Source organism: Leguminivora glycinivorella, chromosome 1 (genome assembly GCF_023078275.1).
Source record: "Leguminivora glycinivorella isolate SPB_JAAS2020 chromosome 1, LegGlyc_1.1, whole genome shotgun sequence".
In the NCBI taxonomy this organism is placed as follows: Eukaryota; Metazoa; Arthropoda; class Insecta; order Lepidoptera; family Tortricidae; genus Leguminivora; species Leguminivora glycinivorella.
Genome location: NC_062971.1, coordinates 12,069,394 through 12,083,495, shown reverse-complemented (window position 1 = coordinate 12,083,495; position 14,102 = coordinate 12,069,394). Strand labels below are relative to the sequence as shown.

At 34.9% G+C, this 14,102-nt stretch overlaps 1 protein-coding gene and 1 non-coding gene across 3 annotated transcripts in view; both read right to left on the bottom strand.

The window, feature by feature from the left end:
- The window catches only part of LOC125233269 (protein trachealess), a 237,506-nt gene that overhangs the window by 98,780 nt on the left and 124,624 nt on the right, over window positions 1-14,102 (bottom strand). Inside the window, exon 5 of one of the 2 annotated variants that reach the window (XM_048139213.1) lies at window positions 10,414-10,434. The exons of the other annotated variant lie outside the window; for it this stretch is intronic. Within the exon in view, the coding sequence (XP_047995170.1) occupies window positions 10,414-10,434 (21 nt within the window). The remainder of the gene's footprint in view (window positions 1-10,413; window positions 10,435-14,102) is intronic. 2 annotated transcript variants of the gene reach the window in all.
- On the bottom strand, window positions 1,974-2,112 carry LOC125233969. The gene has a single exon (XR_007177913.1). It is a non-coding gene; the product is annotated as a U4 spliceosomal RNA (small nuclear RNA).

The following is a 14,102-nucleotide window of genomic DNA, read 5'->3' as shown; positions in this document are numbered from 1 at the left end:
CCGTTGACGGTGGCTGCAGCGACACATTTGTCGCTAAACAAATTGTGTGCTCTGTTATGCGGGGCACGGACTTCGCGACCTCCATCGTCGCGAGAAAGGGTTGTAACCGTAAATTTTTCGCGATTTCAGTTTTTGTTTAAAAAAATAATAAAACGAAATATAATACAGTTACAAGTTATGCTTAGTTTGGGTACAGGTCGATCTGTGTGCCCCAATATTTATTTATATTTATTTTTAATAAAATGCGTCGCCTACTCAAAGTTTATAAATAATGTATGTGGGTGGGTAGGTACTTATAAATATGTACATTTGCAGAATTTTAGAAAACATTCGAAACTAAATAATTAAAAATAACATAATGATTGAACGTTACAATTACGACTTAATAATTTAAGATCATTACAAGTTTTTAATAAATTAATAATTGTAGATAGGAAATTCGTATCATCAAGGAAAACCTACCTAAAGATCCAAACAGGAATCTGTAACATGATATGAATATGACATGATAAAACTGTTTAATCGCTTGACTTGTAAACTGAAATCCTAAAACTCGAAAACGTAAATCTGCAAGTTGTCTCGCTTTCCTCCAGGCGTTAGGGTTGGATGAAAAACGAGGCACCAGAAATTAAGTCTCCGCGTGAAAAATGGTTTTCTTGGACACTGCTGATGCCGAGGGAGCGCGGCTATTACCGACCGTTGTTTAAGGTTTAAACGTAGTTCATATGGTTTGTCGCTTCAAGGGGTTACTGAAAAATGATATGCTTTGTACAGTCCATCAAATATTCGGTGACATTCAAAGTGGCGACGTGTATAATTTGCTACACTGTTGCTACATATGTGATGTATACAATTACGTCTAAGTGTTGAATGCGTTTTCAAAAAAAAGCTTAATTTTAATTAAGATCAAATTTAATACCTTTAGGGCAATATGATGAAATACTATGTAGTTTGCGTAATCCCAGAAGATGTGAGACTGTGCGTGTCTACGTTTTTGCTCTTTTGGTTTGTAGATCGAAACGGTATGTCCAGCAGTTTATATACCTATTTTTGTAATCACAACGACTACATACCTACGAGTAGAGTAAACTTGGGTTAGTTTGACGAATTATCCAAATGATATCATATATTTATAGGTACATACCTAATAGTTCGTTTACTATTCGCGAGAGAGTCAGTATTATTAATATTAAACCGCCGCCGTCAATGGAGCGACAAATCGTTGATTATCATTTGCATTTCCATTGAAACACGACTGGGTACTGTCATTTTTACTCGTCAAAATGCTGAAATTAAACAAAAGTGCAGTTCACAAGTTATTATGTCCGTTCTAGGAATTTTCTGGCTAAAATAAATGTGTTTGATAGTTTTTTGAAGGTCGAATGCAACTAATTCTCCTGGAGGCTGATTCTAATCATCCAAATTAATCTAATTTTGTTTTTGAACTACATTCATCTTTCGCGCTGCGATTATACACGACACGAACATATTATGATATCATACATTGAAATTTTAAACGTGATGGCAAATAAGCCAGATTTTCCAGTGTTATAGGCAATGAGTGAGCGGATGAAGTCACTTCAATTATAAATAAATATATATGTAATTAGTACGTCACTGTGTAACTAATAGAAATGATAAATGATTTAACTAACAAATGTTTGGACCATTTGACGTCTTCAATTTAACGTTTTTTTTTTTAATTTTCTAAATTGTCAGTATTTGTTGTTAGATTGGAAAACTCCACAGCGAGGCAGTTGTTTTTTAGAGTTTTAACAAAATGTATAGAACATAGAGCCGTATAACGGATTAATTCATTTATCTACGGTCCTCTGTAGGCCTAGCACATGATTGCAGCGAGAGCATGTCGCCGCGAGATAGTCAACACGTCTTCTTCTAACTGTATTAACGACATAAGGACGAGTATATCTCGCGGCAATCATGTGCTAGGCCTACTGATAAACTATTTTGAGGCCTTTACGGCCATTCAAAAATTGCCATAGCGGACGGTATTTCACGTCCACACGGCGGGGTATTGGTAAAGTTTTCAACTAGCAATAATCGCACCTCGGATTAACCTCATTGGTTACGATATTGCCTCTGCGCAAAGTTAACTCTAACAATGTACGCCGGCCACCCCATGAAACTCCATCGAACAAACGATAGCGTGTTCTATCTCGACCTCAGCGCCATCTGTTGGCAGGTAGCAGAACTATGCATTCGGAGCAGCTGATTCTGCGAAGAAAATTGCGACAGCCATACATGTATTATAAATTTAAAAAAGAGAAACGAATGCAAATAGCTTTTCCTCGGCTCTGATTGGCTGGATGTTCGAATTTCACCGAATGGGAACGTCAAAATTCAAATTGTAACGCGATCACGCTCCGCGACCGTTACTGCACATTTCAAAAATAGAACACGCCGGCCATTTTAAGTGGATGGACGGTAGCTGCGCATGAGCGGCTTATTAATCAGTGTGTTTATTTTATCGCGCATATAAGTATGCGGGTGGACACGCATTCTTGAGAAAATGGTCATAAAACTTAAATATGCGAGCTCGTTGTGCCAGGGCCTGCTAAGCCAAGGCTTGAATTGGAAGTGATGAAAATATATACATATGACGATGGTCATTACCATAGGTAGGACTTACCAAGGTCAGTAAATAAAAATTAGGTTAAAAACGGTTCAATTCACTTGATGTATTCTGTACAGTGCAGAGCGGTGAATTTTCAATCAAGGCAATATAAAATGTTTACTACACCATTAACATCTCAAACTTGCCTCATAATAAAATGTAAAAGTCACATCACCTCATAAAACTGTTACGAATAAAAATTCATAATAGCCGGCGGCAGATTTGCCCGGCAGAGTTTGTCAAAAGCCCTTGTTTTAAGAGTAATCCCGACCCTCCAGCTTAAACTGATCCGTTTTACCATCAATACAAAACCAATTCTTCAGGAAAAGTTTCTTTTACAAAACCATTTCAGCAACAGATCGTACTCTTTAAGTTATTTTACTACATTTATATAAGACTTATATTACAACTCACGAAATCATCAGATACGACAGCGCAAAAGTTATTATACCAATCGAGCAGGGGAAAATTCTTACACATTGGTAACTGATAAAAAGGAATACTCACAAAGACAACCTTATGTAGCTCTTCAAAAGGTTTGATTTTGAACGTTTGGATACGTAAGATAAGAGTTTGGCGAAGTTATTAGTTGGGGGCCAGTTTATAGCGGTTCAGGAGACACCATCATTTGTTATGTCAGATCGCGTTGATACGGCGTCAGGAGATCTGATGGGCCGAGATTTGTTTAATACAAACTATGAATATATTTTCAAGGGTTTTTATTTCTTCTGCACAGTTTTATGTTAAGTAAAATTGCAGCAAAACACACTTAGATTAAATGAATAGTTTACTAAAAACTTTAGAACAAAATATGTAAATTATATTCCAAGAACGAGTAAACGTATCTTTATTCCTGCGGTTACGTATCGTTAATACATTTTCAGAACATCTTATATCACGTTGAAAAATATCTACCTACAATGTGTATGGCATGGCATATTTTGTATCCATAAAATACCAATCTATTTTTTAAAAAATGCGATAGCTTACAATAGGAACACCCTCGATTCATTAATATTAACCCCAGCCTCGCCAACCCCAACATAAATAATAAATATACATTAGAAAAAAACCACAGATCTAAAATATTCATTCGAAAGATTCTTCAAACATTCACACCTCAGTCACTTAACACCATGGAGATGTTTTCCTTTTTTCTTGAATAAGATTTACATATTTTCTTCTTAAATTATTTGTCTCTGAAGATTAATATAAGTATGGAAATTGGGCGATATGCCTCCTGAGGGAACTGAGGTTTCGTATTTATTTTTCTTTCCTTTGGAACATTTTTTGTTTATTTTGTATTATTTTGTATTTAACAAAATTAGTTTTTGATCGTTTTTCATAATTAAAAGAACGGTTAGGTAAAAGGAGGTGATGAAAACATTTTTGCAAAGGGATATATATATATTATATAAGTACTCGTAATTTGTGTTTTCTGCAAGTAGTGCATAGGCTTGAAGTTCGTGTAGGTACCTTTTTTACCATACAGACAGCAGTACCTTTAGCATATCCTAATTACTATAGACTTTTTATTATAAAAAAAATCATTTATTCAGAAAAAATAACCTGGCTACATTTATTAAGGTGCCCGCCAAACTGTAAAAACAGTTTGTTGGCGGAGACATGTTCTCATATAACTAAGCCTATTTATAAGCTATAACAGGTTTATTACGTATAATAATATGTTGTTTAGGTAATAATAAAATTGCTACACTGCCCTGATACCTACATGAAATACCTCGATGAGTAATAACAAACAATACGTAAGCCACCACTGCCATTTCCTATCGTTTTAATCACTCCTTGCCAATCACTTCCCGTTTCAAATAGTCCAATTTGGTCCAAAGTGAGACCAAAACGGCCATCATTTTTCCATCTAAAAAGGCTCCAACATTGCCCAACAGTGCAGCAGGAAGCGGTAGTCGGTTCGAGTCCTGACCGGAATATGTTATTTGATTGAAGCCTGTATGTCGTCATACATCACTGCCATAGTTGGCGAGGAATAGTAAATCTTACATAGAGATATAGATGAGATAGCTATTGTTCGATTATCTTTGGTTAAAACAAAAGATCGATGGAATCAGGCGTTACTTTGCGGAAATCCATGTTAATCGTAAACTAGAACTTTCCTTTGCTAATCCGCGAATAGATAACGTGCAAGTCAATCAGTGCTAACCTGTTATAATTACTTGCGTATTTTTACATGCGCATGTTTTTTGTATTTTTTTGCGTATTTATTTTTATTTTTGCGGTGGGAGGGTGGGAAAATTAATTGCATGTAAAAATACGCAAGTAATTATAACAGGTTAGCACTGATTGACTTGCACGTTATCTATTCGCGGATTAGCAAAGGAAAGTTCTAGTTTACGATTAAAACAAAAGAACCGCGTGGAAATATGTGAGAAGAGATCGGTAAGGAGTGACCGTTAATTTGAGGTGATTTGAGTCACTGTAGATACACGAGACTGGACATATGAATGGAGCAATTTATAATTATTTAGTAAGGAAGAAATATTAAATTTATAAACAATTATTTTCGTTTTCGTTTTGTTTTAAACAATTATTTTCGTTAGTTTCGTTAAGGTACCTACTGGTTGGAAAATTGAGTAAAAATTTTCCTCAATGACACGATCTTCTCATTGGACCATTAAGGTCACGGAGCCATCTTTGTCAAGCCATGCCACTTAACTGGCTGTCACCGTTTATAGTATGTCAACTAATAATATTTAAAAGGTAGCACGCACACAAAGACACAAGTCGATGTTTAATTTTATCTAATAAATCAAAGGTTCAATGTGTAATTTTATAATACGCAATTTATACAACAGTCACGAAATATTGCAAAAACGTTTAAAAACACACAAAACACCAAAAAATCAAACATTCAAGACACATAAAAATCCCCATTACAAGTATTACAACCCCATCCTGCTGCAACAAAAAGTTACAACTCTTAAGGGGCCCGCTCACTTTAAAACGCCCCCACAGATAATAAAAACGCTTGTCTATGATTCGAGTGCCATAGACAATGAGTACCAGCCATAAAACAACAGCCAGTGAAACTCGAACCGAGTCCCGCGAGTTTTCCAAAACATTTTAGAAGACCAGCGAAATTTTTAGGGTTACGATTTAGTTGGTGGAAAGAAAGACAATACTGGCGAAAGCAAATGACGCGAGGAGAGCAATTTTAAATTGTCATTACAGGGGTAACGGTGTTTTTATATTTTGTAAGGAAGGTGCTTCGCTTAACATACATTTTGGGGGTGTATGCACATTGTACAGTCGGATTTTTTTCTAGAAATTTAGTAATTTATTTTAAAATAAGAACTTAAATTGTGTTGTTTGATGTTCTTCCTCAATAATAATTAATAATGATCAGAACGGAACTCCTCAAATCTGGACAATTAGTCCACTTTATTTAGTTTATACTTATTACATTAGTATTTTTATTTCGTAGAAATTTTTAATAGCTGAACACCCCTTAGTATCAGTAGCAGCGATTTAAAAAATATTAACGTGAAGGATTTGATCACGAATAATAATTTAATAGTACGTTATTCGTAACTCGAGTCGATTTAAAACACTTCCTTCGGTCGTGTTTTAATTTATCGCCACTCGTCCCAAACTTCCTTTTTTACGCACTTGTATCGTAATTTACTATTTAACGACTAAAGAGTTGATATAGAATAAGATACAATTTTATAGTATGAAATAAAGCGCAGACAAAAAAATGGAAAGAAGGCAAAATGCTATACCTAAATATTTTTTTTTAAAAACATCCTGTAAACGACGTCGCGGAATATCCCGGCCAATAAAAAGCATAAAGCAAGCAATCCTTTTTCCGCGTTAGGGCGACTACACATCCCCCGGGCCTCGCGAATTATTGCACCTGTTTACTCTATTGCTTATCATTGCCAGAGACAATTGGAATTTTTATAACATTAGTGACAAATATGCTTGTCTAGTCTAGTGTCTATGACGCACCTGTACGCGGCCATTCTATGTATTACGAGTGTATTATACATAGAAGACTTACATAGCCTATTTAAAAATACATAGATATGTAGTGTGTAGATACCTAATAAATAGTCGTCTATGTATCATCACTACACGCATTGTATTCTGAATCTAATGTGTACTATTAAACTAAGTGTGATATTGTCAACGTTTTTTCTATTATTAGTAGTTCAATAATATTAGGGGCTCGAATGAAATACATGTCCCGTGGGCGTTCGCAAATTACCTATCGTTATTTATGCCGACTGTTTGATACGCTCGAATAGGTTTGGAAAATACAATTGTAATAGAAAATGAAATGTTACATTTAATACCGGTGTCTAAAATAATTACTCTGTAGGTACCTATTATAATAAAATATAAGTAAAATATCATTAAAATAAATCCTGCGAGCACAGGAACTTTCTTTTGAACGTGTACATAACAAATAAATTCAACCATTACAAAATCTTCCCCCAGGACCTCGCCCAAGAAAAATGTCTTCGTGTACCGGCAATTTTTCAAAATAAACACTTGATGCCACTATTAAGCGCTTAGCATATTTTTTCTCTCGTCCCAACAATTTAAACTAATGGTCTTCAAACTTCGCTGAACAAAAATGTTGTAAATGCAAACAACGTCCAACGGGAGTTACGGCGTTTTTGTTTATCATGGGCTCCCCTCGGATGACAGGCCGGACTTATTAACTTGCGATTTGACAGGGTGCCTGTTAAATCCTTTTTATGGTCTTTTTTAAACGGAGTGTATACTAAGTGTATATTTTTAAGACATTCAACGTGGTTTTTTTACGGATATCTATTTATTTCGCTGTGTCCAACAGTAGGTACTTTCATGAAATATCAGGATAAATATTCCACTGTGTCTGTGTTTAAATATGATGCCATGAAATTATCAACATTTATTTATAGTATTTATACCATTAAGTATCTAGTCAAGAAAATTTTGTTACTGTAGGAAATATTGAATAATAATTTTCAAATATGATTTTTCACGAAATATTACCGTGAAAAACGTATGTACTAAAGGACTACAAGGTATTTTTTATTTAGTTTATCTTAGTATTCTAAGATTAAGCATTCAAAAAACGCTTAAACAAATAAGTAGCACAGTAAGTTAGCCCGTCTAATTCTGAGACGTCAAAGGGATGCGGTGTGCGGTACAAGGAGCCAATTTGCATATAAATTGTGTCTTGTCGAACTTCGTCCGGAATACCTATTTAGACTTTGATGTAGTCGTATACCGTATCACGGCTCTGGTTCAACTTGTGAGGGAGACACCAACTTGGAATTTATGTCGTTACTGCGCGAACAGACTAGCTACAGATGTAGCGCGAAAAGGGTTTCCTTCGTATTTTTCCGGAAACATTCGTACAGTCAAGTGCAAAAATACGTATCTATTTTATCCGCTTAAAAATATGTACCGAGACCTTATTCCGCCGACATAAAGTGCTATGGGACATATTTTTGATAAGTTGTACGCACCCATATTTTTACACTTTGTTCGTATTTTTCATGCTAGTTATCAGTCAATGTCAATATATCTTTTTTTTTTTTTTTTTTTTTTTTTTTTTTTTTTTTTTTTTTTTATACAACGTCGGTGGCAAACAAGTATACGGTCCGCCTGATGTAAAGCGGTCACCGTAACCTATGGACGCCTGCAACTCAAACAGTGTCACATGCGCGTTGCCACCCCATTAGAAACTTGTACACTCCCTTTTGCTGTGTTAAGTACAATGTGTGTTGTGTTTATACAGTCAGGAGGGTTCGGGTTGCCGACGACTCAAAGGACAATAGACGGAACAAGTTAGTTCTCCTGTCAGCACACCGCACCCTCGTTGATGAGACTCACCGGCAGGACACAACAATAGTGCATGGGCTCTGCTCTAGACTGTGTACCACACAAAGCGGTTCGCCCTACCTCCTACGTTTCTTGTAATGAGACTGACCGAAATAGCAACAATCGTACGTTTAGCACTACATCTGTACAGGGTACGTAGCCGAATGGCACAAACGCTCACGAAACGAAACGCTCGTAGATATCTATCTCTATCGCTCTTTCGTATTGGCGCGACAGAGCCAGACTAACTTTCGCGGCGTTTCGTTTTCGTTTTGCGTCGCAGAAATGCCATTCGGCTACGGCACCAGATGTATGATATAAAACAGATCTAAGGTAGGTAAGTGGTAAGGAAAGGTATCTCACATACATAAATACTCAAATAGCTCTGGTCTTTTGTAGGTATATGTGCATAAGTCAACCTACAACAACAATAAATAAAACTCAGTCAACGAAAAATTTGGTGCCATGAATGTATTGGCCAATAAGTGAGACTGATGTTGAGGAGCTTCGAATACAATGTCAAATACTTACCTACTAAATGTATCTATTTCTATTTCTGCCTGTTTTTGCACTTATAATAATATCACGCCATAATTTGGAAAACGGAGTTACATAATCATAATTAATGGACTTTTTTAAGAATCTCGGAAGTAATCTATGACACCCCATGAGTCACGGCCGATTATCTGACTTAACCCTGTCGATATCTGCTCCGCCCTTGGTGAGAGGGTGCATTACAATTACAAGTTGAGATCACGGTTCCATATGTTATCAATACAATACTTTTAATTTATTTTGAAATTGCTAACGAAATACACTGAGAGAAAATACAACCAGTTTTCATGTTCGTTCAACAAGTTTTTTGGTTAAAATAGCGCCTACGTGCTCTTTGGTTCAAACATTGGTTCTACTTGTCATTTGAATCGGCAATATATTTGAATCAACAAGTCGATTTTATAAAAACAACCTGACACATATTGTTTTAAACATACGTTTGGCTGATTCAAACGGATAAACCGCAACAAGTCGAACTTGTTGAATTCACAATGCAAATTTCTCTCAGTGTAGGTACTATCCTAATATAGAATAAGGTATAATTACGTAGTCAGTAAGATATTTAGGTATCGTACATCATTCTAAACTTTTATTTACTTACAAGTAGATTTGTACCTGCTTATAGAAAAAAATGAGTAGAGTAGATTGACAAGACTTTCTAATTTAATTAGTGCACCTTAGCCAAAACGTCGTTTTTAAGGTACAAATAACGAAATTATATCGCGATTGTCGTTGTCATATAATTAAATACAAAAAAAAAACATAATACGGTTCCTTAAGAGTCTTCAATCAGCAAAATAAATAGCATTATTGTAGTTTATAATTCGTTTCTAATTCGACCTCTTTTGCACTTTCTGAAAAAAATATTTGAATGATATTCAATCTCTTATTTGATTCGCACACCCCAGAAGGGCAAAAGTCAGAAACAACAAGACGCCCACAACAACAATAAAAACAATAAAAATGATTACACGGTCAATATAAGAAGGCAGTCAAATAAAATCGTAGCTACGAATTAGTTTAATTGTGACGGTCACGCGCTGGTGGCGGCTAACGGACCACGAACTTTCGTCTTTGGAAGGGTTATTGGCGGGGTGGCTTTTAAAGTAAACAGCGAAGAATAGGAATTAGTGACTACGAAACACTTAAATGTCCCGAACAGAGACAGCGGCGACTAATAAGTAGGTACCTACCTAATAATCCCAAATCCCAAATCCTAACAGAATGAAATATTTTTAGAAGTTTTAATAATGTGGATATGGATGGCCTTCTTTTAAATAGTCTTTGACACTCACTCTGGTACCTATTTGAAAAACTACTTAAACTAAAAAAGTAATATCAAGAAGATAATAAAAACGATACTTAACCAGTTTTCTTGTGGATAGTATCTGAAACAAGTGATTTGTGAATTAATAATCAGCATATAAAGTATTATATAAACTAGTAAGTATTACTTAAATGAAAAAGGTAGCAGTAGTAGTAAACACTTTATTGCACAAACAAGTTACCTACATAAAGTACCAACAGAGAATATGATGTGTACAAAGGCGAACTTATCCTTTAAGAGATCTCTTCCAAGTTCCAGCTCACCTTTGAATCAGCAACTAAGAATAATAGGAAATGGTAGAGAAAACGTAGGTACATATATAAACACCAAGTCAAATCTTTCTTTCAGAATTCACTCCATGCCTCGAGCTTTGCAACTTGCAAGTCGAGGTAGCTAACGCCATCTCTACGTAAGTAGCGGAACTATCACATACGTGTACGACGCTTGGCGTTAGTACTGCTTATCAACACAAGATGGCGCTAGTAACAGTCAAACTTAGTAATATGGGCATGACCGGCATGACCGATGAAATACGTAGAAAGACAATTCAATTTAAAAGTCAGCAAATATATTTTTTATACCACGTCGGTGGTAAATACGTATACGGTTATCTTGTCAATCTATTTAATTAAGCAAGTAAATAGGTACATAGGTCGGTACGTGTACGTGTTAGGTATGTGTTATGTAGGTAGGTATAAAATGGCTAATCATAAGAAAAGTAGATACACACGGCCGGACACCCGGTATAGGAAAGGTAAAGGAAAGGTAGGTAAATCATAAGGAAAGGTTACGTTAGGTTATTTTATTTTTTTATTAATTTTTAATACGGTTTTTATTCCAAGTAGCATTGCATTAAACCATATTAATTAACAATTACTATCATTTAATTTCAACAGTCGTCACAGGAATTCAACATTTTAAATCTCATTTATAATTTTATTGGTTAAAAACACACAGGTAGAGAATGAAAAGAAAACTAATATTACTTACATGTACCAATATGGGAATACGGAATACGGTTTCGATACTTTCGATAGTACCTACCTAAATACAAACAAAGTAGATGCGTAGAGGGTGCAACTGTTAAAAACAGATACATAGTAAATATGCATGAACTGTCTACCAGACCTGTGTGTTTAAATAGGTAAAAAGAACACTATTTCGCTCTTGGTATAAAATGGCATTAAATGATGTCTTCATGAGGCGACCCGTCCTAACAATGCCATAAAGCGTGTACCGGGATATATCGGGCGGGAGTAAGACATCGCGCATTCGACCGTATTTCCATACAGACGAACATTGCACGCATTCCGGACTGCGAGCGTCGCCCTTTTTATAGGAATAAGTAAAATTGACTTTATACAGCGTATAGGTATAATGACTTTTAAGCATATTTTGTCTTTTCCTTTTTTTATATTACGATTTTGTTAATTTATATTAAGTAAGTTTCAGGAAACTTAAGTATTTGTTTTTTGAAAAAAGTGAAAATATCTTAAACCTACGTCAAGTGCTGAACATTTACAAATTATTATTAATAAAAGTATTATTATATATTTTTATTTCAAAATGTAAAATAAAAAGTCTTTATTTACATGAACATATTTACGTAAGTATTAATTAATAATTATATAAGAAACTAAGACTAAACTTAAAATATGTATTTTCATTTTTAATAATCTTATTTATATAATAAGTATGTAATTACTAATTAATTATTTCACATAGTCAAGATTGACTAGCACGTCACTTTCAAGTACATATTGATATTTAATTTGTAAACAAAGTTGTTTTTTATTTATTTAAATTTATTTACTTCGTTTAAAGACAACAATATCAATTGATGACCTGATTGATTGATTGCCTAGGTACTTATTTCAATGTTTAATGTTTAAAAGATGCCACTACAGAGCACCATCGCTATTGGCCAAGATATGATTTATATTTCACAATAATGCGACGCACTGGCAAACGTCTATTAATATTTTCAACTGCAGCAACATTCAACTTTCAGCCCTATGTATTTTCATTAGAGTTAATCTTTCTTTAACAAGTAACGTTTAAATGAAGAACGGGGAAAACTGAAATTAAGAGCACAATTCGCAAAACTGTCATAAAAATATTAGTACTTACTTAAAACTTAGTACTTAGGTACAAGGCATTTAATTTGTAATGATCACAGATATACTTATACATATGTAATGATAATGATGATAGTGTTAAGAGGGTGAAAAGTCACATCGCATATTCTGTGAAATGTGCTCATCAGGCATTCGTATTTACGAATTTTTTGAATATAAATTTCCGAAGCGTAATCTCCTTGAGTTGCAGGCGTCCATAGGTGACGGTGACCGCTTTCCATCAGGCGGACCGTATGCTTGTGCATATCGTAATAGTGTTGCGAGTATGATTAGTTTACAAACGCAGTACAAAGTTTAAAGGTCCGCCGTTTGTCATCGTGGTACGTAGCCAAATGACAAACAAATATAAACAAAATCCATAATTACGGACCAAATTGACAATAAGTGTGAACGCCACAGTTTGGCCAGTGTCGTTCTTTCGATATTAAAATTATTATTAATAGATTTAAGGCACAATCAAATTGGCAATTTGATCGGCTAATCAATATACCAACTTTTTCTGTGATTTTGACAGATAATAGACCCCTAATTATAGAGATATTTTTTTTTTAAAGCCAATAATATTATATGAATTAATATAAATATTTAGATATACTTGTAAGATTAGCGGATACTTTATCCCCATAGATATGTGATAAAATTGAAAACATAATACCGGTGGGAATTAACAATATTAGTAAAGTGTAAAATTATCGTCAGAGATGGTATTTTATTTTTTAAAACGCGCAAGGTATCCATCTACCTCGCAAATAGCGGAAACTAATATACTTATTCTTGATTTAAACTTGTCTGTTATTGTACTTTACAACTTGTCGATATATTGTTATCGACATATACCACTTCACTATTTTTATTTTGCTGTTCCTGGTAACACTTTACCTGTCAGTCATTTGTCAATTGAGTCCGTAGGATTATGGATTTTAGTTTAATTCTAATTCTACGCCCTGGGGCCCGTTTCTCGAAAGGTACAAGCCTTGTATTACAAGTGTGTTTCCTGACAACCCATACGATTTGACAGTTCACTTGTAATACAAGGAGTTCAGAAACGTGGACCCAACGAAGCCTCGACGTGTTGTCACCCAAATCATTTGTGATGTGTTGACTTTGGTGTGTTTATTTGACAGTATTTTAGTTACTCAGTGCTTTGGTTTTTACTGTCATACTGTGTATTTGTAATAAAAATAAATAATAAATAAATAAATAAAATTTGGCTCGCTCTTGCGAATTGCCGCGACAGAGCCAGACTGTGTTTGTTCGACGTCTAGCGTCAACGATTGTCATTTATGGCTAGGACGGCAGGCCGGTAAGAATAAATGTATGCAGATATACTTTACCGCGTTATTTTATTACAGGAGGGGTCAATTCTCCATAAAAACGCTCTCGACTATTTCCTCCCTGGTTTTTTAAGATAAAGCAATGATTTTTTCAACACAGATTAATATTATTTTTACCCACGACGGCACGGAGAAGGTATATGCGTTTAGGGTGAGAGATTGTGCGTTTGCTTGTTTGTTTGTACATACAAACGAATGTTACCGATTATCTCCTAAACTACTAAACCGATTTTAATGCGGTTTTCTGTAATGGGTTT